This window comes from Rosa chinensis, chromosome 2 (assembly GCF_002994745.2).
Source record: "Rosa chinensis cultivar Old Blush chromosome 2, RchiOBHm-V2, whole genome shotgun sequence".
Lineage (NCBI taxonomy): Eukaryota > Viridiplantae > Streptophyta > Magnoliopsida > Rosales > Rosaceae > Rosa > Rosa chinensis.
Window position 1 is genome coordinate 37,284,347 of NC_037089.1, and position 25,336 is coordinate 37,309,682.

Here is a 25,336-nt window from a genome sequence, read left to right on the forward strand (position 1 = left end):
TTTTTAGGATCTGCATCCTGCTGTTTCTTGTAATTGGAACTTTTTGTGAATTTCCAATCCTTTTTCTGATTACTCTTTTCGAATTTTTAGAGTAATATTTTTTCTTCTTATTTCTGTGGAATTTGGATTCATGACATCCCCAATTTGTGGGCATATCAAGTATTCCATAATAGAAATTTTCAACTCCTTTGAGTTGTTTTTTGGCCATCTTAGCTCTAAGATTGGCTTTGCATTGCTCTTTTAGTAATTGCCGGATTCTGTAGGCAATTCCTCCAACTGAAAATCTTTCAATTGGTTTCTCAGCTATGCTTTCTCTCACAGCTGTTCTCCATGGTTCAGGGAGTTTTATGTGCAATACATTAACTAGATCAGTATTTTCTAGATCTCCAATTGTATAGTAATATTCTTGAAATTCATTCAAGTATTCTTCAAAATATCTCATATCACAGATTTTGAGAGCATAGATATTTGATTTGGCCGTTTCTTTAGCCTTCTCACTCAGATTTGAGAGATCTCCACAGAACGGATCATACAGAGGTACTGCAAAATCATAAGGAGATTTTGAATTTTTGATTTCTTCTAGCCAGTCTCTTCCTCTGGCAGTTTCTTTGAAAGACATATAATACTTTTTTGCTACTCCAGTAAGAGTAGTTTCATAGTACACCTGCAAATCTGGTGCTTCAAATTTTCCAAGGGTAAGTGCAGAAGCCATCATCGGGCTATCTACCCATTGGTCAATGGTTTTTCTTTTATCTAGACTCTTGTCTAGATTTAACCAGATTCCATAGTTCGTGATTGGAACTCTGGGCATATTGTCCTCGGGAATAAATCTCTGGGAATTTCTTTCCCCTTTTTTACCCGTGGGGGCTTTCTGAAATAGGAGTTTTGTTTTCCCTTTTTCTCTGCTGATGAAAGTTCTGGAGCTTTCTCCTTCTTCCATTTCAATATCTTAATATGGAAAGACTTTTCTTGTCTTTCTGATTTTGAATTCTTTCATTTCTTCGATTAGTTTTTCTAATCGTTCAGGATTTTCACAAGATTCTGCTTCTTCATAGAGTTCATGGAGCCTTTCTGCTCTGAACATATGTACTGGTCTGTTTAGATCAGCTTCCAATTCTTCTTCAGATATTGGTTCTTCGACAGTGGGTTTTGTACCACTAACACTAGCTTCTCTAGTGCTATAGCTTCTTCTGAGAAGATTTTTATTTATCCTGAGGTTCTCAGGACAGACATCACTTTTTCTGTGATTGTCAAAATTGAGACTGATTTCTCCAGTCTTTCTACTTTCATAAATTTTCGCTTTCGCTCTTTCCGATAGCTTTTTTGGACCGGATAATTTCTATTCAATAGGAAAAGTCACTTCATTCCAATTAACTTTATGAATCTGTTGTGAATGGTTCTTCTGATTGGTGAGGAAACCAGTAGTAAGACCTGGAATATTTGTTATTTTGGTCTTGGGGGCTACTGTAGTGCTCATCAATTTATAGTATATTCTGTATACTATTGCTAGTTCTTGCATATCTTCTTTCATCGATATGCCATCTGTCTTGACTCTCAGTCGTAGACAGTGAGCTGCATCTTTCAAGCTAGTTGTGAAACTTGGGAAACAATTGAAATATGATACTTGATCGCATAAGGATGCTTCAAGTGTTCCCAACAGACTAGCTTGGAAGTCTGTTAATCTGTTGTCTTGTAGAACACATATAGGCCTAAACACATAGAACTGAACAGTCTATGCCTTCTCGTAGGACTGGGCATTTGGCAACGGAAATCCGGTTACCGAACCGACCGAACTGCAAATTCCGGTGCGGTAACCGATCTGCATTCAAAACGATGCCGTTTTGAGGACACACCGAACCGAACTGCTCCACTTCGGGTAGGAATCGGGTCCAGGTGTCGAACCGACCGATTAAAACCGACCGACCCGATTGTTTTTTAATTTATATATATGATTTATTTATTATATTTTTTATATATGCTGTCTTCTTTCTCTTCTTTCAAACTGCAGCTTTCTCTTTTGTCAGATTGCAGCAGTTCCCGCATGCGAACTTGTCAAGAATAGCATGCTCTTTTCAGTCTTTTGTCTAGTTGGAGACTTGCAGCAGCCCCTATGTATTCCCCTATATGCTACCACTTGGGAACTGTCCAAGAATGCACCAGCTTCTATATATTATTATATTGTAAACGAATTGCCCAAGATGCGCATGCAGAAGTATGAATAAACTTTGAATTTCTGCTTTTTCCTATTTTCTTAATTTGGTTCCCAACACTCCAACAGCGCCTCTCATTTTTCACTCTTGTTTTCGCTCATCTCTCCCATAAGGCCATAACGTCTCTGACCTCTCCTCTCTAGTCTCTACCAACGATCTTCCATAAAGACTGTGACCGCCGGTCGCCGCTGCTCTCTTGCCACTTCCTTCTCTCTACATCAGAACCCCTCGCCTGTAAGATGAATCTCTTCTTCTCTTCCCAGTTCTCTCTTCTTCTTCTTTTATTTTTTTCCAGTTATTGTGTTCAAATCAAGTTGAAGACGAACATGTGATGATGATGAGAGTGTAGATTATAGCTGTAGTTCAAAATATGTGTAGATTATCAGACAAGTTTGCTGTGTGTTCTTGTTTTGACATCAAGAAATTTATGTGTGCAGGTTATCAAATTTCCTTTTCTAGTTGCTGTTTAAGGATACGGTTTGCACCGAAACCGCACCGGCCCGCACCGATAAAACGGTGCAACCGAAAATCCGGTCAAAAGCTTGTAAAATGCGGTTGCGGTGCGAAAAATGGGCCTACAGAATAATCCGGTTTGGTTGCGGTTTTAGGCCCAAACCGGCCCGAACCGCACCGAGCCCAGCCCTACCTTCTCGTGCAAGCAAATTTATGCCTACTTGGATTGCTCCAATATGCATAAATTGATTTTTTTTTTGCTTGAGCTCTGGCAACTTCTGAAGGAGTGATCAGTAGAAGATCAGTTTCTCCTCCTGCTGTAGCAGGGGTTGTAATTTTCAGTAGTTTAAAATAATGGCTATTCATTAGATCAAACTTTCCCCTTTTGTAGATTTGTTTAAAATCTAATTTTGGAATTGAGGAGTTTTTTACCTCCTGTTCGATTTCGTTGAATTCGAATTCTTCAGTATTTAGGAACTGTACTCTTTTCTTTTTTCCGAAGATGCTTAACATCTTGATATCTCTTTTCTCTGGGTTTTCATACCGGATACTAGTCTGACTAGTAGATGGTTCCAGAAAAATCATGTTTGGAACAAGATTCTTGTCTGGTTTTTCTAATGGTTTGAATCCATTAGTTTTCTTTGTTTTTACTGTAGGCACTTTCTTGTCATTCAGTATAGTCTTCATAGAATCCAGCGTTTTTTGCTGTTCATTGATTTTTCTATTAACAACTGTTAGCTTTTCTTCTTCCGTTTTTGGAAGTTATTTGATATCATCCATTTTGTTTTCCAATCTTTCCAATTGGTGGATTATAGCAGGTAGTTTTTCTAGATGAGTTTGACATCTAGATATTTCTAGTAACAGCCTCTGATATTTCTCATCAGAGTAATTTAATAGAGAATTTATTTTCTCTAATAGCAATTCTGACATTGTCCCCATTTAGGAGGGATTCCCTTTTGAGCTATTTTACAAGCTCTGATACCAATGAGGTGCGGATCTAACCAATGCTCAAATAATCAAGAGGTTTTTGTTCCTCTTCCAGAACATATAAAAGTATCAATATCTTGTTCTATTCTATAAATTCTGGTTTGCAATCTATAGATGATATCCCAATAGTTGGGAGTTTCTCTGTTATGACTTTCTCTATATTCTTTGAATTTTCTCAATTTTTTCTCTCTCTTTTTGCAATTCTTTGCTAGTATTTTTACAGATAGCAACTAATTCAAGTCTGTCAACGATCGAAACTATGAATAGTAAAACGAACTGTTTACCTTCGAAATAGATGATGAATTCTATCACACTTCTGTTTAAACAAATAACTTTAAGAATGGGTCTACCACGTTTCATCAAATGTAACAAAAATGTTAAACATATTATAAAACTATGCAAAGAATCAACAGAAGGGTACTGATGGTAGGAAAAATAGATAAGCTGGGTAGGTAAGAAAGAAAGGGACAGGAGTCTGGGTGAAGAGGAATAAAAATAATTTGTTAGGGTTTTTGGGAGGTATTTTGATAGAATCAGGGTGTATGAGCATTAACCCTTTTTTTATTTTTCTTTTGCTTTTTTAGTCAGAAACTGACTACATGAATAAGTAGACTAGCTTAAATTGATCTACCTTTGTATTGACTAGTTTACTAGGTACAGACCGTACAGTAATGTACCATAGACAATCTCTTCAATTTACACGTTATGTATTTTAATTGGTATAGAACTGTCTATGGTACATTAACATACCTATACGGCAAGTAAACTAGTTCGTTACATAAGTAAACTAGCTCGGTACAAGGGTAAACTAGTCTACTTATGCATGGAGTCAGTCTCTCTTTGTATCCGATCTAGTCTATTTGATGTATTGGTATATTAATGTACCGTAGAGTTTTTCAATTGGTATATGTAATAAAAATTCATTGGTATGGAGCTCCTATGTGTTAATTGATCAATTTAAATATGCCACGTTATCTACTTCTCGGATACAACTATTTATTGTTAGAATAAAGTGGACTTAATATTATCTAGTTGAATTAAGGAAATGAAGCAATTGATTTAACTAAATAAATAACAAAAAATATGTTATTCTAATTCTAATTCTAATCATCTATTGAGATGTATATCTCTTAATATAAGTAGGACTCTCATTGTTAATAACCTGATTAACATAAAGGTTTTGTGATAAAGCTTAAGTATCTTTTGATAAACATGAAGTTGATTCATGACTCCTTATGGGATGAGTCCGAGATAAGGTTTTGGACGATATAAAAGGAAGAGAAAGTCCCTTGTTCAACACTGCCCATTGCATACATTCTCAGCCCCATTATGAAGCATAACGTGTTGAAGTATAGAAGAGCTTCATCCAATGTGCAGCTGCTCGTTTCTGATCATTGAAGATGTCTGTCTCGATGAATGCTCTTGGACAAGCTATGGCTGCTGGGATTGAGAGTGTGAATCCAGGTGGTTATTCCCGATTCGACTAGGAAAGCTTATGGTGTGCTGCATATTTAGTTTAGTTCTTGTGTAGGTGTCATGTTATGTGATTTTTTGTGACTGATCTTGTGTGCATCATGTTTTCTTACAAATTGGTACCAAAGAGTAGGGTTTTCATAAAAACACATAACTCATGAACTATTGTTTTATCAAGAAAGAAAAACAATAAAATATGTTTCAAGAAATAAAACTTTTTTTCCTTGCATTTAGAAGAACATGCCTTAAGTAATATTTAACCCGATTTTAGGTCCTAATCCAACTCATTAAGAAAATAAGCCCAAACCCGAGTTCAAAATAAAATATTAATTTAACAGATGTTACTGTTAAAACATAACGACAATTTTCGTTTAGGGATTGGATTGAAATAGGTTTTGTTACTGAGATTGAATTCTCAATTTTGGGGATTCAAGACCCCTCTTTAGAAGTGTTGGATTGACAAAACTGGTTAAAACTTGTAATACCCCGAAAAATCCAAATTAATTTCCGAAGACATTTTTGAATGATTTCGTGGTCATGGGTGATTGTACGAAGCTTGGAGAAGTGTGAAATTAGTTCGATCGATTTTATTTCGAAAACGTATGTGATTTAGGGGGGTCTCAAAAAGTGACTTTTTATACGTACCGAATTTGAGAAAACTTCCTTCATGAAAGTTGTAGAGCTCGACAATACGATCGCGTGCATATGTGGAACACAAAAATCGGAGCTCATATGAATTAGTTATGATTTTTTGAAGTAATTCCAATTTAGTATAAATATTTCTATTTTCGGAAAATTCCGAAAATTCTTCAAAAATGCAAAACCGGAGCCCGACTGCAGCTCCCCACCGGAAATCGCCCGATTTCTTCTTCATTGGATTTCTCCCTCCTCCGGCAATCTTTTGAAGTGAAACAAAGTCCAGACTAGATCGCCACTTCCCCACGAACAGCATGGTGCCCTCATATCCTCCCCAGGCGGCGGCTGTACGGCGGTGGAGCACGGTTCCGACTTAAACCCGAAATGGAATCAACGCTGATATCTCACGTTTCCGGCCACCATTCTTCGAGTTATTTGGCTTGTTGAACTCGCCTTGAGCTTCTGAACACACTATGAGAAGGATAGGGCCAAGTTGTTGAAGTTTTTACGTTGATCGGAGCTTCGCCGGTTTCTGGAAATTTTCCGGCCAAACCGTGGCTTCTAGGTAACTTTTCGACCACTTCCGTTCATTTTCAGACTTTGTTCTAGTTAGGAAAGTGGTTTGGCTTGATAATATGAAGAGGAACAGCCAGGCCCCGACACCATTTGCGGTGGTCGGCGGCGGCTCTGTCCTTTTTCCGGGGAACCTTTTACGGCCACCTCCGGGGGTCAAAAATGTGATTTCTTTACATTTTTAGATTTTACGTTTTGATACGATCGTTTGCATATATAATTCATAATTTTTGGATATCGTATGATTTAGTTATGAATTTTTTGCTGTTTCGATCGATTTCGATAATCCAATTAATGTTTTTTGAAGATCGGACCGTCCGATGGACTTGTAGTTTTGATATGTTGATCGTATGACTGTCGCGGTGACTTTGTGAGGTCACGGGCGAAGATCCGACCGTTGGATCTTCGTATAATTGTGAATTAGTGATTTGGAAGGCGATTCGTGAGAATCCGACCGTCGGATTTTCATGAAATTTTGTGGAGAGGTTTATAAGGACGATTCAGGAAGATCCGACCGTTGGATCTTCGTGATAATTTTGGGGGATGATCCTAAGGGCGATTCGTGAGGATCCGACAGTTGGATCATCATATAATTTCGATCCGACCGTTGGATCGTCTTTATTTTTATTTATGAGTTGTTGGCTAAGTTATGATCATATTGGATTTAGGTGATTGACGGTCTTCCTTGGTGAGCGGTTTTGGTGTGTTTTGTGAAATTGAAGACGCAGCGGGATTAGAGGTGAGTAAATCTCACGTGGTTCATATTACGAACCGAGTACTTTTAATTACTTTATTTTGTCGTAATTGTGTGAAAATATTTATGGAATAAATATTTGTTTTTAATCATATGGACTTGATCAACTACGGTCCATAGGTAAGTAAAATGTTTTAATTATACAAAATGAATTTCCTGATTTTCTTGTGTGATTTATAGTTGGTATTAGTGATTATCCCTGTGCGGATGATTACGTATATATATATTTACGTTGATATATATATGGAATGGTGTGACATTGAGGTGGGTGTGGAATTATGATAATTTGGTTGAGATATGATATTGTATTGGGAATTACCCTGATTGTTTATGACGATGTTAACCGATAAATGTGTGTGATAATCATGTTGACCTTCTGAGTTGATTAGAGGGTAGAATTGTAGTGCTCTGAGGACTGGGAGTCCGAAGACCGCCGGTTAGATATTAACCGAGATGTAGTGCTCTGAGGACTGGGAGTCCGAAGACCGCCGGTTAGATAATAACCGGGATGTAGTGCTCTGAGGACAGGGGAAAAGTCCGAAGACCGCCGGTTAGATAATAACCGAGATGTAGTGCTCTGAGGACTGGGAGTCCGAAGACCGCCGGTTAAATAATAACCGAGATGTAGTGCTATGAGGACAGGGGAAAAGTCCGTAGACCGCCGGTTAAATAATAACCGAGATATAGTTGGATCCAAACAGTTGGGATGGACCAAAGTAGTGATATTGTGGATTAGAGGATTGTGGAAATGTATTCGTTGTGGATTTTCCGTGTTTTGATTTGATGTTTCCTTACAGATGTTGAGATTGTTGGTTGTTTACTTGAGTTAAAAGAAATATGATTTAAAATCAACATTTCCTTCTTATTTACTCACGAGCTGTCAAAAGCTTACCGGGTTTGGTGTTGTTGTAATCCCGGTACACTATTCAAATTGTGTAGCGGGTAATCTTGCAGGTTAGGAGAATCAGGGCGGTGATCGTGCGGGTTAGAGTAATTGTTATAGTTTTACAGTGATTGTAATAGTGAGGTGAGTGATGCTCAATTTGAGCTTTACATATTTACTTTGTATAAGTGAGTTGTAATAATTATTTTGAGATTTGAAATTTGAGTGACTTGTGTTCTAGTTGATTTTTCATGTTTCGGATTTTGAATTAGTTATTCAAAATTCGGGGCGTGACAAAACTGCTGCTTGCTTTCAATTTTGCTTCCGCTATATAATTGTTGCAGCGCTGTAGCAGAGGCCAAGGTATGTTTTTTGAGAATCAAAACTTGCGTTTCAATTTATGCATTATGGAAAATGGTTGTCATATGGATTACTATTTAGCATATGGAAAGGGTTGTCATATTGCATATCGTGTATTGAATGTAGACTAATTCTTCAATTGTTGATGAATGTATGGATGTGATGATTTTGATAAGCAAATGCATCTGTGGTTGATATTCTTGACAATTTTGATGCCTTCAATTGAATGTGAAATTTAGAGCTAACAAGAATTGAGTACGAATCTCCTGATATGGTTTTTGCAGTCTTGTTATGTCTTCATATATGCAGAACATAGTTAACAAACTATGAACAACTAGGCAAAACTCAAAATTATTTATTTTGATTTATGAATTTCTAATTACAGTTTTGATCATGTTGTACAAAGCAATTCATCATTTTTTAGAGAAATTCTTAAAGACTGAACAAATTAACATTTGTGTTGCTATTTTAAAACTGCACTTATTTTGTTCTTCCAAAGTAGATATCCATTGTGTAATCGTGATCATAGAACAACATCATGTATAGACACAAATGCCTATTTTAATTTTTTGAGACTTTTCTTATCTAAAGATATGACTGTTTCAATTAATAACTGTGCATGTAGAGTATAGCATGATGATTCAGAACTTAAGAATGTTGAATTTTTTGCCACAAAGGCATTACTTGATATTTACTGCAGGTTATGGGGCTATTGGTTGTGGTTGTGTTTCTGTATGCTTGAGAAATTGATTGTTTATGTTTTGATTGTTTTCTTTTGAACTTATGCATTAAGCACATAAAATAATGCAGTTTTAATGCACAAAAAAATGGAATACTGCAGTAACTTACGTACACCTTTTGTTGTTCTTTTGTCTAGAACCTCTTCTTGTGACCTTAGGTCAGGTTGAGATACTTAATGGGTGGAACTATAAAAAGTGGAGAAATCAGGTGGAATTTTACTTATCCATGCATCAAAACATGGATCTTTGCCTGATTGAAGATCAGCCTTCTGAACTAGATGATGAGAGTACCAATAAGGATATGAGGCTTTATAAGGAGTGGTATAGTAACAACAAGAAAGCCAAAAATGTGATTAGCTGTACTATATCTGTGATAGTGAAAGGGTCAATAGTGGAGCCCGAGTTAGCCATAGACTTTCTAGAGGAAATAGCAAACAAGTATAGGCAGAGTGACAAAGCTGAAGCAGTTAGGTTGTCCAGAAAGTTTAATGAACTGAGTTTCTCTAGGAAGGGCAGTGTGAGGGAGAACATTATGCAACTAATTGATATTAACTCTAGACTCAGAGACCTAGACATGGAAGTTAAAGATGAGCAGGTGGTGCATGTGGCACTTCATTCTTTGCCAAACACCTACAACAACCTAAGAACTTTATATAATGCCTTACAGACCAAATGGAACATGAACAAGCTAATCTCCATCTATGTGGATGAGAGGAAAGAATTAAGAGAGAAGAAGTACCAACCACTGTACTCAATCTAGTTGAGAAGCCAAAGTGGAAAAAGCATAATAAACTTAAGCCTAAAAAGACCACCATCACCAAATTAGTTGGGAAACCTGCAGAAGCTAAAGCTGGAAAGACCTTTAAGAATAAGTGCTATTTCTGTAAAAAGATAGGGCACAGGAAGAAGGACTGCAGTGGCTTTAAGGCTTGGATTGTTGGTATAGATACCCTCAGGTACAAGTATTGGAAGCACAAGGCTCACTAACCACTTAAAGTAATGCCGATAACGCCCAAAGACGATGCCGATACCATACACTTGAGGTATCGGGTAGGCCGCACCAAGTCCCACATTGTAAATAAAGGGGTGACAAGCCCATCCCCACACTATAAATACATGTCTCTCCACTCATTCAAGGTAAGCCACCACTCTCCATTTACTCCTACATAGTCTACATTCTTAGGCCATCTCCAGTAATTGATTGGGTCCGGGTTAGTTGTAATTATTCTAAGCTATATTATATTTTGAGATGTAAATATTTTTTTTTCACATGCAAAATTTTGACAAGATAAAATATCTATGTTGAGGTGAATTATAAAGGAAAATAAAAGGTGTGAAAATATTTTGACTGTTGTAAATATTATTTCTTATGTGGCTGTCCACGTTATTAGTTAGGGACCTACATGTAATATATCAATAGTTTAAACACTTATCATGTAAACCCTACCTCTATATAAGGGAGGCCTCTAAGACTGAATAACACACTTCTCTATTTTCCCCTCATCTCTCTTTATACGTTTCTTACTCTCTACAAAGTAAGTCAATACTTTTTAACACGTTATCAGCACGTCAAGGAAGGAAACTCAGCGTCCCCGCAGAATAAAGCTAAGGCTATGATTTTTCTGCGCCACCATCTCCATCAGGGATTGAAGAACGAGTACTTAACTGTCAAAGACCCACTTGAGCTATGGACAGGTCTGGCAGATAGGTTCGCTCACCAAAAGACTGTTGTGCTCCCTAGAGCACGTTATGAATGGACGCATCTGCGCCTTCAAGATTACAGTTCTGTGATAGATTATAATTCTGCCATGTTCAGGATCACCTCCCAAATGAATCTTTGTGGAGAAACTGTAACTCAGGCCATGATGCTTGAAAAGACCTTCTCCACTTTTCATGCCTCCAACATGGTCTTACAGCAGCAATATAGAGAAAGAGGATTCACTAAATATTCTGATCTCATCTCTTGTCTTCTGGTGGCTGAGCAAAACAATGAGCTCTTAATGAAGAACCATCAGTCTCGCCCTACAGGATCACAACCATTCCCTGAAGCGAATGCTATTTTTACTAGTGGTTATGGCAATAGACGTGGTGGAAGGCATGGCAAAGCCCGTAACCGTGGTCATAGACGTGGTCAGGGTCGACAAAATGGCCAAGCTCGTGGGGGCTACAACCAGCAGTTGGGCCCAAGGAACAATGCCAAGATTACTAAAGGGAATGGTCAGATGATCAAACCTCATAAAAATGAAGACAGTATTTGTCTTAGATGTGGTGGTAAAGGCCATTGGGCTCGCACCTGTCGTGCAGAAGACCATTTGGTGGCCCTCTACAAAGCTTCCTTGAAAAAGAAACATGTGGAGACAAACTACATTGACCACTCTGACCCTTGGGATTCATCTGAGCCTATAGACATTACTCCGCTCGATGTCTCAGATTTTTTTGCGAACAATGGAAGCAATTTTGATGATATGACCAGTGGTGGAATTCTTGACGACTACTAGTTGTCAGCCTATGTTTAGGCATTTTTTTAAATTCTCTTCCTACATTAGTCACCTTTTGTTTAGGCCCCTGATTTTTTTAGTCTGGTTTGTTCCTAGCTATTTTGCAAGGCAATAAAAGAAGTTTTTTTTTTCTGGATATTTTTGCTCTATCATGTGGTTTATGATGCATCTATTTTTTTTACGTCAAGGAATTATGATGGGTATATATATATATATATATATATATTTTTTTTTTTTCTCTCGTACCCAAATGAATGACTAAATTGCTTTTATCTATAAATGATCTATAATATCATGTTTTTATTGCCTTAGTCAGACTAATTAATTAATTATTATTATTATTTCTTTTATGAAGGCATGAACATGGATTTTGGATGCTCTCAACTTATGAAGGATGGAGAAGAAATATGTCTTGCTGACAGTGCCACCACATATACGATCCTTCGCGATCGGGTTTATTTCTCCACTTTAACACCTTCTAAAGCCAATGTGACTACTATCTCAGGTCCTGCAGACCTGATTGAAGGCTCCGGAAGAGCCCACATTAGGCTACCCAATGGAACTCAATTGTCCATTCAAGAGGCTTTATACTCTTCGAGATCCGGAAGAAATCTCCTCAGTTTTAGAGATATCCGTTTAAATGGATACCACATTGAGACCACAAATGATAATCATGTGGAATATCTTTGCATTACATCCAATAAAAACTGCCAAAAGCATATATTGGAAAAATTGGTTGCCCTATCATCTGGGTTGTATTACACAACCATTCAACCAATTGAGGCATACCATGTTGTGAACCAGCAGTTCAAAAATCAACATACATTTATGCTTTGGCATGACCGTTTGGGTCACCCTGGATCCACCATGATGCGTAGGATCATTACAAATTCCAATGGACATCCATTGATGACTAAACATATTGTTTTGCCAAGCAACCCTGGCAAAGCCTGCTCACAAGGGAAATTGGTGGTTAAACCATCTTATGCAAAGATAGATATCGAATCCCCATCTTTTCTACAAAGAATTCAAGGGGACATTTGTGGACCTATTGACCCATCTTGTGGACCATTTCGATATTTTATGGTCCTAGTTGATGCCTCTACAAGATGGTCACATGTTTGCCTCTTGTCTACCCGTAATGTGGCATTTGCCAAACTACTTGCTCAGATAATTAAATTACGAGCTCAATTCCCGGACTACTCTATCAAGTCCATTCGTTTAGACAATGCTGGTGAATTTACATCTCAAACGTTTGATGATTATTGCATGTCTATGGGAATTGAAATTGAACATTCAGTTCCTCATGTTCATACACAAAATGGTTTGGCAGAAGCTCTTATTAAGAGACTTCAAATAATAGCTCGCACTTTGCTAATGAAAACAAAGATGCCAGTTTCTGCATGGGGACATGCAATTTTGCATGCAGCAGCTTTAATTCGGTTGAGGCCCATAGCCAACCATCAATATTCCCCATTACAACTTGTTTCTGGGAGCCAGCCCAATATCTCCCATCTTCGAACATTTGGTTGTGCTGTTTATGTGCCTATTGCACCGCCACAACGAACAAAAATGGGCCCTCAACGTCGATTGGGAATCTACATTGGTTTTGATTCACCATCCATTATTCGGTATTTAGAACCCATGACGGGTGATACCTTCACCGCACGGTTTGCAGATTGCCATTTTGATGAGACAATATTCCCGCCGTTAGGGGGAGATAAGACTGTTCTAAATGAACGTCGTGAATTAATGTGGACTGTACCCACTATATCTCATCTTGACCCTCGTACTAAAGAAAGTGAAATTGAAGTACGAAGGATTCTGCACCTTCAAAGTATTGCTAACACAATGCCTGATGCATTCACTGACACAGCAAAGGTGACAAGACTAAGCATATCGCGCCAAAGTTCTTTCACACTCATGAGCTTCAAAAGAATCAAGAAATTGCAGTGAAGCAAATTCGATCCGACGAAAACTTGGCTGATTTATTCACCAAATCTCTACCTAAGTGTACTTTCCAGAAGTTGGTGGAAGGGATCGGATTGAGACGACTCTCGAAGCTATCAAGCGACGCATGCAAAGATCAAGGGGAGATTGCAATCAGGGGGAGCATCAAGAAACATGCTACCTAGAACATATGCGCGTTGTGCTCTTTTTGTCCTTCGACCAGGGTTATTTTTATCCCATTGGGTTTTTGTTACTTGGCAAGGTTTTTAACGAGGCAACAATAAGCGCGTCCAATGCCATCATCAATTGGTGGACATCCAAGGGGGAGTGTTGTAAATATTATTTCTTATGTGGCTGTCCACGTTATTAGTTAGGGACCTACATGTAATATATCAATAGTTTAAACACTTATCATGTAAACCCTACCTCTATATAAGGGAGGCCTCTAAGACTGAATAACACACTTCTCTATTTTCCCCTCATCTCTCTTTATACGTTTCTTACTCTCTACAAAGTAAGTCAATACTTTTTAACATTGACAAGATAAAATATATCTAAGCTAGATTTTAGGAAAAATGAGATTTTAAAATTTTTTATGTTTTGATAAAAAAAATAACAAAAAAATAACTAACTAGTGGTTGAATGTAATTCTAGCCATTCATTTAGTCTCTTTAAATTTGGCTTGGGCTAGCCACAGCCCACAGGGCAACATTTGACTCTTTTATAAGGGCTTTAGCCCTTTTCTTAATTGTTGTTGGAGATAAAAAAGGGGCTACAATTTAGAAAATGACCCTTTAGACCCAATTACTGGAGATGACCTTACATGTAACTGACTTAGGCATCGGAGAGTTGAAGGCCGGCTAACCCGGTCTTCCCTCTTACCTCTGTTCATGGTTGGAAGGTATGGATCTCGGAAGTGGAAGCTTATGGTTGAAAGGTATGGATCTCGGAAGTGGAAGCTTTCAAGACAACCCCATTTCTACCACAGAAACATTTGGCGCTAGAAAAGGAGCCTCTCAAGTGGAAAACACCCTGAGTAATTTCACCAGAATTTTTTTTTTTCTTTCCGATCACTAATTTTCTCTCTGCTCTTGGATCTCCATCTGCTAACGCACCAGGAGCTCATATCTTCACATCTCTTTCTTGATCTTCATCTCAGATTGATGAGAATCAAAAAATTTCAGCTCCTGGATCAATTTACAGAAAATTTTGAGGAAAGAGAAAGTAGATCCAGATTCTCTCTCCTCCATGACCGATCTCTCGTACTATTATGCAGCTCACCTCCTTCTCACAATCTCAATCCAACATCAAAGGGTTCTGGGTTTTGGAAAATCACGCCATTAAGCTGCTGGGTTCTTTGAATTTACAGTCTGCTGGATTCTTTCAATCAACGGAGTTCTTGAGGAGAGAGAAAGTAGATCTGGGATTTTCTCTCTCCTCCACTGCTGCTCTACAAGCACCTCTATGCCTCAACTCCACCACCACGAAGCTCACCAACCTCCGGCGAATCAAACCCGGTCTCCTCCTCGCAGAAATCCACGACCTGCAGCTACACAAACTCCGGTTCATGAGAATCAAGTTGGCCTCCAGTTCCATTAATCACATTCATGAGAATCAAGTTGGCCTCCAGTTCCATTTCAGTGAGTCACCACGACAATGGCCAAGACCGAGGGACTCCAATCTGCTTGTGGAATGTATTAGCTCCATGGGAACAAATTCACGAGCCCCCACTACAGACATTCAATCGAAGTCCCAGACTCCAGTTCTCCAACAAGACTTCAAGAAATCCTAGAAGCGAGAAATCGGAATCGGGTTCTCATTTTATATCGGTGACCCAAAAATCTGAGCCACGACCAAAGCCCAGCGATCTCGCTCTCGGCCACCTACAGACGATCTCGCTCTCGGTATCCTACCAACAATCTCGCTTCCGGTCCCCTACAAATGAGCTCGCCATCTTGCCCTCGGCGACTTACATCGACCAAGCTCTCGCCAAGGTCACACCCTGTCTCGCTGCCCTCTCTTCTCCGTATCGGAACTCGGAATATCTAAGTCATGAACTCGATCTCGACACCCAGAGACTGAATGTTGGCTTTTTGAAGGAAAGCTCTGAACTCGGTCTCGGAGCTAATGCCAGAATCTAACTCGGCCAGGTATCGGTTAAAAAAAAAAACAAATGATCTCGGCACCCAAAGCCGAGTTGGACACCCAGTTTCTCTCGGCAGCAACTTCACCTCACTCTCGCTGCAGTTTCAATACTTCCAGCTACAGCGACAATGCTGGAGGCGGTGTTTCCACTCATGTTTTGCAATGCCAATTCTCGTGAATATTTCTCCTTTCATGGGATTAAAAAAAAAAAAAAAAGGTCGTGTGTAACCATCAATCTTCTCTGGACACCCTTATGGAAACTCAGCAGATATACTTGCAAGCCTAAGCGATCTTATCACCCTGTCCCGAACACAGACCAGATAATGGCATACTTTGTTCCCCCCATCTGGGTTCCTACAACTCTCGGCATCGAGATCCGGTCTCACCACCAACTCGGTATCGCAATAATCCCCTCTCGCTCGTCCGGGTTAAAAATAAAAAATAAAAAAAATATAAGGAGAAGAGAAGAAACATGAGGAGGGGGGAGTCGAAGAGTTGCAGCGAACAATCAATTGCTTAATACACCCGGCCATGGAGACAGTTTTCTCTCATCTTCCTTGCTTCTCCAACTCGTGCACACCACCGAGGTGGTCAATTCACAAGCCAAGTTCTCTTCTCTATCATAGGCAACCTGCCAATATTTTGAAGTCAAGGTTAATCAAACATATGTGCTAGTTGTGCAATCATACTTGGTGTCTGCACGTGCATAACACCTCCCCCGCTGTGTAAACGAGTACACTTTGTTTTGATCCCATGTGTTCACAGACCTTGTCTGTTAGACACGTATCATCTGTCATAACATGCACAAACCTGCTTTACATCTGTTTACATGCATACATATCTTCTGCAGCTGTGCACATTGCAAAAGGTACAATTGCCCTGCTGGTTATCATGTCAAAGCATAATATCAAGTTAATCATCTCCTTTCTTGGGTGGCTTATTCAAACTACCTCGCTATTCAACACAATTGGCATACTCAACATGATCACGTGTAGTCAACCAAACTATATTTATAAATATCATAGGTCTCGGAGACCCATTACATTGTTGCTGAATATTCATACACTAGTTTCACATACAAACTAGCTAGCTTGTCAATCATCTACCTCCTCCAAACGCTTATAGTTGCAATTAAGCATCCATACCAAACTCCAAATAGCTTTGCTATGAGTTTGCATTTTATTCTTTATAATTGATGATTACATGTTCAATTACACATGTATATCACATGTCCCCATGCTTATATCTCCTCATGTCATTTTAATTTCTAAGCTCAATATGCCAAGAACAAAAATGGTCAATTCTCATTTTTGGCTCCACGTTTTAAATGAGATACAAAGTTGCACTCGCTTATGCTTATGAGAAGTCAAGCATCTAGTTGCTAATTAATGTCATGAAGTCATAATTATACTATGCTTCACTACACGAAATCTCAACTACATAAAAGTACAAGTTACTAATTGCTTACGTATTCTTGAGAGGTATACTCACCCAATTGGGCGACTTCTTATATGAGCAAGCTCAAGCAAGCACACTATCGGTACTTGTTAGCCGACATGAAGTCTTGTATATTGGTGTAATACCCCGAAAATTCAAATTAAATTCCGATGACCTTTTGGAAATGATTTTGTGGTCATGGGCAAAAGTACGAAACTTGGAGGAGTTGTGGAATTAGTTCGAACGATTTTATTTTCGAAAACGACGTTATTTAGGGGGTCTCAAAAAGTAACTTTTTATACGTGAGGAATTTGGGAAAACTTCTTTCATGGAAGTTGTAGATATCGTCGATACGATCTCGTGCATATGTGGAATACGAAAATCAGAGTTCTTATACCCAAGTTATGGGTATTTTCGTGTGAGGGGTATTTTTGTCATTTCATCACAACTTAATTATAAGGGGCTGATCAGCCCCATTTCCAGCCATTCTCCCCATCCTTTACGACAGAAACCAGAAAGAAAGAAAGAGAGAGCGGGAGAGAGAAAGAAAGAAAGAAAGAAAAAGATCTTCCGGCAAATTCTGGCAGCAAAAATGGTATCAATCTCTTCCTTACCTCTTGGGTTTTCTTTTAGGGAGAGGATCTCTCCTAAGCTAGGCTCTCTCCTAACCTACCTAACCTTTAAAGGAGATGGCGACACGTGGTTATTGCTAGATCCAATGGTCTACTACGAGCTTAAGCTTTTCTTTTTCTATGTTTTTCTGTCTCTTAGCTGTCCTTCTATTCCTTCCCTGCTCTCTCCCTTTCTTCTGTTCTTCATACGACTAAAGAAGGGGAAGACCATGGGATTATGCTCTTCTTTTTTAGGGGATAGGAACTGGGCATGTGAAAGAAGAGGAAAACCAAGGGATTATGCTCTTCTTTTTCAGGGGATATGGACTTGCGGTTGATAGTATATAAATTAAACCTGACCATCATCAAATCAAGATTTCCATAAATTGAATCAATTGACTAATTAGCACAATCAATTACCATTGCATTTTCTCTAAAAACCTCATCTAAATTCAATCTGGTCATTTGTAAATGCTTATTTTCATATTAGATATCAAACTCATCTTGCTTTCTCCATCGATCCTCTCCAGTCTTTGTACCCATCCTGAACTCAATCTCTGATTTTTTTTTGTTTTGTTTGTTTTTGTTTTGGAGTTTTGATTAAATGCTCAAATTATTTTTGAAGTGCATCCATGGAAGCTAAAAGAACTAGTCCATGAATATCAATTATTTGAACGGAAATGCAAGAGGATAGAAAGGGGAAAGAGGTAAAGAGAAGATGAGAAGAGATTTCAAAGATCAGATGAGAGAGAAGGTGTTGAGTTTGTCACTTTCTCTCGAAAAAGTTGAAGTAGGGGTAAGATTGGAAAGAAGAAACTATTGAAGTATCTGCAAGCCATTGGATCTAGTCATAACCACGTGTTGCCATCTCCTTTGAAGCTTAGGTAGGTTAGGAGAGAGCTTAGCTTAGGAGAGGATCCTCTCCATTTCTTTTAAGTATAGTATTGCATAGACTTATTGGAGGATTTTTGAGATTGAAATCCGGCCACTATTTACAAATTGGAGTTTACTGTTTTCTTAATTGTTGAGGTAGTTTTAGTTGTTTTCTGAACTTGGTGTGGTTGAGAAAAATTCTAGAGGGGTTGAGATGAAGTTGCTGTCAAAATTTGGTGACCATCAGAGAAGTTGACCGCGCTTGAACAGTGCGGTGCGTGAACAGTGGTGCGTTTAAACAGAATTTAAATTCTATCTTTAGCTAGTTAAATCCTATAATTTTGTAGAGGTTGAATATTTGAATTTGGTTGGAATTGGAGAAGTTTTTAATCGATTATGAATTTCTAAAAATTTAAGATTTCGATTATTGATTTACGAGAATCCGACCGTCGGATTTTCATATAAATTTGTGGAGATGTTAGTAAAGGCGATTCAGGGAGATCCGACCGTTGGATCTTCATGATAATTTATGAGGATGATCCTAAGGGTGATCTATGAGGATCTGACCGTTGGATCATTGTTTAATTTCGATCCGACTGTTGGATCGTCGTTTAAGTATGTTTTAGAATTGTTGGCTAAATTCAAGTCACATTTGATTAGGTGATTGACATCCATTTGGCGGACGATTGTCAATCGTATCTTGAGTTGTTAAGAAGACGCAGAGGGAATTTAGAGGTGAGTAAACCTCACGTGGTTCATATTACGAACCGAGTACTTTTAATTAATTTATTTTCTGTGGTAATTGTGTGAAAATATTTATGGAACAAATATTTGTTTTAAATCATATGGACTTGATCAACTACGGTCCATAGGTAAGTAAAATGATTTAATTATACAAAATGAATTTCCCGATTTTCTTGTGTGAACTATAGTTGGTATTAGTGGTCATTCCTGAGTGAGTGATTACGTATATATATATTTACGTAATTATATACGAATTGGTGTGACATTGAAGAGTGTGAAATGGTGATGATTTATTTATTTTGGATTGAGATGTGACGTACCATATTTATATGTGATGAACATGATTGATGAGTTCTTGTTGATATTCGTGATTTATATTGGAGGATGTATAGAGTGGAGAACGTAGGGTTTTGAGGACAGATGTCCGAAGTTCGACTGTTAAGTATAACCGGAGTGTTTGTGTTCTGAGGACGGGGATGTCCGAAATTCGACGGTTTATTATTAACTGGAGTATATTGTTCTGAGGAGGGGGGTGTCCGAAGTTCGACGGTTATTATTAACCGGAGTATATTGTTCTGAGGGCTGGGAGCCCAAAGTTCGAGGGTTATTAAGTTAACATGGGAATATGTCGTTTTATTTGCATCTAGGCCAAGGTGACTGTAGCGATGTGGTTAGAGCTCTAACGTGTGGTCAAGATGGACCAAAGTGGTGTTATGTGGGGTTGAGTGTTTGTATGACCAAAGTGGTGTATTGTGATTTGAGGATTGTGTAAATATATTCCTTGCGGATTTCCGTGAGTTGTTTGATGTCTCTTTGCAGACGTAAGATTGTTGATTTTTACATTGTTGTGAGAATTGTAATTTAATAAATCAACAGTTATTTCTTGTTTACTCACACGAGCTGTCAAAAGCTTACCGGGTTTGGTGTTGTTGCAATCCCGGTACACTATTCAAATTGTGTAGCAGGAAATCCTGCAGGTCAGGAGAATCAGGGCGGTGATTGTGCGGGTTAGAGTATTTATTTTGGTCTTACAGCTTTTGTAATGTGTGAGGTGAGTTACGCTCAATTAGAGATTTACCAATTTACTTTGTACGAGTGAGTTGTAATAATTAACTCGAGGTTTTCGAGATTTGGAATTTTGAGTGGCGTGTGGTGTGGTTGTTTATGAAAAAATTTCTTAACGTTTATTTGATTAAGTTGTTTATTTCCTGTTTCGGATTTGAATTTGTCATTCAAAATCCTGGGCGTGACAATTGGCAACTTCAATCTTTCTATTATCTTCACCACTTGCGAACGGCTTCAGATAAGTTTTCATTTACTCTTTTTCAACTAAAGCTAATATCCTACTTTACATGCTTCATTGATTACTGCAATCTAAGCATGCCTACAAAATGTGATAATTTTAATAGCATACTTACTATGCCTTACTGTTAATGCTATGCTTTAAATGTCTTCATGATAATTAAGCTAGTGTATAAAATGCAAAGTATTATTAGCATCTCCACTATGAATACAGGCAAAACATAAGCCATGCTTTTATCTTGATTACATTGCCACATATATACATGCGATACTCATTCCACAAATTGACATGCACAGATATTTGTTATCATTATGAGTTTAGACTTGCTCCAACACAATCCAACTACATGTTCTAGTAGATCTAATGGTTCAAACAATGTCATTTACACAAAATTGCCAATTGAGCTATACTCAATACTCTTATTTAAATACTTTAGTCTTATATCCACATGCTGCTACTTACTTGTTGAGCACCTCTGTTGCTTATATACACATGGACTCTCACTAGCGAGATCAGTCCTCGCTCCTATCATGACAAATGTTCTCGATACTGGGGGGACTTGTACACCTTACATGCCTGAATGACCCATACTCGCTATGCCTGGATGACATACATTCGCCATACTTAAATGGCATACACTCGCCATATCCGAATGACATATACTCGCCATGCCTACATGGTATACACTCGCCATGGTAAATGTTCTCGATACTGGGGGACTTGTACACCGTACTCTCCATGCCTGAATGACATATACACGCCATGCCTGAATGATATACACTCGCCATGGTAGCTGTTCCCAATACTGGGGGACTTGCACACCCTACCTGCCATGCGTGGATGACATATCCCCTCCATGCTTCAGCGACATATCGCCATGCTATACTAGCCATGTTTTAGCGATATCTCACTTCTGCTTCAACAGTATCTCATCTATGCCTCAATGATATCTTATTTATGCTTCAGCAACATCTTATCTGTGCCTCAGTGGTCTACCATCTATGTTTTAGCGATATCTTATGATATCTTATTTATGCTTCAGCAACATCTTATCTGTGCCTCAGTGGTCTACCATCTATGTTTCTATGATATCTTATCTATGCGTCAGCATTATATTATCCAGGCCTTAGCGATATCTTATCTACGCTTCAGTAGTATCTTATTTATGTTTTAGCAGTATCTCACCTATGCTTCAGCGTGGCCTATACTCGCTGCACTTCAGCAGTATATTCTCTACACATTAGCGATATCTTCATTGTGTTTTAGTAGTATCTCGCCTCTGCTTCAGCGGTATTTTATCTAGGCCTCAACGAGCTTCAACGGTATCTTATCTATGCCTCAATGTTATATTCTCCACGCTTCAGCGATGTATTGGCCATGCTTTAGCAATACACTCGCTTAATGCATACTCGCTATGCCCCAACGGCTCCTTTCGCCATGTTTCAGCGATGTACTCGTCATACCTCAATGACACACAATCGCCATGCTTCAACTTGATATATCCTCCTATATGATAAATGTTACACTCGCCATGTTTCAACGATACACTCACAATGTTGTAATAACATGCTCGCAATGCTTCAACGATGCAGTCGCCATGCTGTAATGACATACACCCAATGCTCACCACGTTTCAACGATATCTTATCTATGCTTCAGTAGTATATTATTCGGGCCTTGGCAAACTCTTCTCTACGCTTTAGTAGTATCTCATCTATACTTCAGCTGTATCTCACTTATGCCTCAACACGATATATCCTTCACGCTTCACAGACATGTGCTCCACGCTTCAATGGCGACCTACATTCGCTATATCTCAACGCGGCGTACTCACCATGTTTCGACGGACACACTCGTCATGCCTCAACGACATATACAACGTACTTGCCCTGCCTTAGTGCCATATACTCACCCATACTTTAGCTTCACTCTTACATCCTGGCAGGCACTCTCTTAACTCCCCGCTCGTGCCCTAACGGCACTCGGGACTATACTCTTACAACCCTACCCCTTTGGGACTCTACCAATTCTCCAATGATCGCAATGTATTCTCTGATGATCTTAATGAATCCTCCAATGATCACCATGTATTCTCTAATGCTATTCTCCAATCATCGTCATGTATTCACCCACAATTGCCTTGTATTCTGTCACTGTCTTTGATAGTTTTCAATGAAATTGGCTCGATATCGCCATTTCTTATCTCTCCAATGTGATCAATGTGAAATGCTCCAATGCGATCACAATGCAATGCTTCAATGCGATTACAATGTGAAAAGCTCCAATGCGATTAATGTGAAATGTGATCACAATGCTTCAATGCGATCACAATGCAATGCTTCAATGCAATCACAATGCGAAATGCTCCAATGTGATCAATGTGAAATGCTTCAACGCGATTAATGCGAAATGGTCCAACACGATCAATGCGAAATGCTCCAATGCGATCAAGGAGAAATGCCTAAATGAAACGCGAGAAAGGCGAAATGCCTAAGTGAAATGCGATCAAGGTGAAATGCCTAAATGAAAGGCGATCAATGAAATGCAAGCAAGGCGAAATGCCCAGATGAAATGCGATTAAGGTGAAATACCTCAATGCGATCAAAACGAGGTGGCTAAATGAAATACGATCAAGCTAAGCACATGATCGAGATGAAATAGTTACAAGTATGCTTGTGGTGACATAGCCTAGTACTATCATTGACAACACCTAATATCTCCACAACCATGATCACGACACGCTCTCCTTTATACGAGATATCATTATATGTCATTATCTGATATTGGCATGAGGCATCTTTTTCTAACATGCGGTATCGCCATGTTTTCTCTCTATTGTATGACATTGCCATGTTTTATCTCCATTACTTCATATTGCCATATTTTATTTGTCCATTACACGATGGGATATTGCCATGTCTTCTCTCCATCATACAATATCGTCATATCTTATCCTTATCCATTCTATGATTGCATGACACTACATGCAAAACAAAAGGTTGTGCCAAACTTAATAATAGCGATATCGCCAAGTACATTCTAGTCACTATCAACTACATCATTCCAGCCACTATCGGCTACATCATTATAGCCACTATCGGCTACATTCATTACAGCAATTATCGGCTTCACACCAAAATCATTACTATCGCCACATGCAAAAATGGGCTAACATAGCCAAGGCTATCCTTGCAGACACCAAGTGTATCAAGTACACCTTATATCGGGCATACCTAATGCCATATGCTAGTAGACCCTGGTCTAAACTCTCTGACCTCGGTCTCAGGGGACTCGGGGACTAGTCACCCTAAGGAAGCCATTCTCGCCAAATGTCCAATGAATGCTTGTGCCGTTTTTTACTTGGAAAATGAAGTCACCACCCCAGTCAAGACTCCCCTTAGCTGGGGACTTAGGGGACTAGGGGTAATGGTTGTATGGAAACCATATGGCAAAGATACTCACCTTGCACTTCCGATACTTTTACCATGGACAAACTCCCCACCCAAGAGAACTCTTGACCGGGGACTTGGGGGACTTGTTGGTATAGATACCTCTCACACACAAGTATCGAAAGTGCAAGGCTCACTAGCCACTTAAAGCAATGTCGATAACACCCAAAGACGATGCCGATACCATACACTTGAGGTATCGGGTAGGCCGCACCAAGTCCCACATTGTAAATAAAGGGGTGACAAGCCCATTCCCACACTATAAATACTTGTCTCTCCACTCATTCAAGGTAAGCCACCACTCTCCATTTACTCCTACCTAGTCTACATTCTTACATGTAACTGACTTAGGCCTCGGAGAGTCGAAGGCCGGCTAGCCTGGTCTTTCCTCTGACCTCTGTTCATGGTTGGCAAGTATGGATCTCGGAAGTAGAAGCTCTCATGACAACCCCGTTTCTACCACAGAAACATGGATGATCAAGAAGGGTGAGTCATTTCTGAATTCAGTTTTTTCTATAGAAGTTAATTTCATAAATGTAGATTCACGCACTTATTGGTTACATTCAGGCTCACCTATTCATATTACCACCTCACTGCAGGGTTTAACAAAGAGGAGGTGGGGCACCAAGGAAAAGTGATCAGCAGGTCTGTGTGGGAAATGGAACAAAGGTAGCAGTTAAGGCTAGTGCATGGAACTCTGAAGCTCGACTTAGGATTAGGCAAATTTATTTTTCTGGACAATGTTTATTATATTTCTTCTTTAAAAAGGAATCTTATTTCAGTAGGTCTTTTAGTTAGTGTTGGATGCAAACTCATTATTGATTTTAGTGGAATAAAATTATATCAGGGTTCTGAATACATTGGTTGTGGAATGTTTTGAAATAATTATTTGAGATTGGATTGTTCTGTTATTAAGCAAGAATTTCTATTGATTAAGAATAATGAAAACATGAATTCAGCTAATATCATTACTGGTGTAAAGAGAACTTTATTCAATAATAAGTCTGCAAACTTATGGCATAGGAGACTAGGCCATATATCTAAAGAAATACTTAAAACACTCGAGAAAAACAAAATTTGCCTACATTGGATTATATAGACTTGAATGATTGCATTGAAGGTTTTAAGGGAAAATTGACAGACTGCAGAAAGAAAAAGGCCTTAAGAAGTCAAAATCTCTTAGAACTAATACATACATATATATGTGGACCATTCAACATAAGACACTCTGTGGAAATTTCTACTTTATCACATTCA

General features: G+C 38.8%; 1 protein-coding gene and 3 long non-coding RNA genes across 5 annotated transcripts; all 4 read left to right on the forward strand.

Moving 5' to 3' along the window:
• The first annotated feature begins 7,007 nt into the window (after positions 1-7,007).
• LOC112183335 lies at positions 7,008-8,214 on the forward strand. The gene is made up of 2 exons (XR_002929837.2): positions 7,008-7,071; positions 8,026-8,214. It is a non-coding gene; the product is annotated as an uncharacterized LOC112183335 (long non-coding RNA).
• A 2,468-nt stretch (positions 8,215-10,682) lies between these two features.
• Positions 10,683-11,567, forward strand: LOC112184243. Its single transcript, XM_024322508.1, has one exon. The coding sequence runs from the start codon at positions 10,683-10,685 to the stop codon at positions 11,565-11,567; it is 885 nt and encodes a 294-aa protein (XP_024178276.1).
• A 2,612-nt stretch (positions 11,568-14,179) lies between these two features.
• On the forward strand, positions 14,180-16,480 carry LOC121051447. The gene is made up of 2 exons (XR_005805744.1): positions 14,180-14,553; positions 14,677-16,480. It is a non-coding gene; the product is annotated as an uncharacterized LOC121051447 (long non-coding RNA).
• A 1,116-nt stretch (positions 16,481-17,596) lies between these two features.
• Positions 17,597-24,922, forward strand: LOC121051511. 2 transcript variants are annotated; one of them, XR_005805941.1, is made up of 4 exons: positions 17,597-17,694; positions 19,244-19,318; positions 19,720-24,565; positions 24,679-24,922. It is a non-coding gene; the product is annotated as an uncharacterized LOC121051511 (long non-coding RNA). The 2 variants fall into 2 exon arrangements; XR_005805940.1 differs by having other exon boundaries at positions 17,608-18,871.
• The last annotated feature ends 414 nt before the right edge of the window (positions 24,923-25,336 follow it).

What these genes read in the sequence shown, in the direction of transcription:
- LOC112184243 (XM_024322508.1), top strand. Translation starts at nt 10,683, where the DNA reads ATGATTTTTCTGCGCCACCATCTCCATCAGGGATTGAAGAACGAGTAC.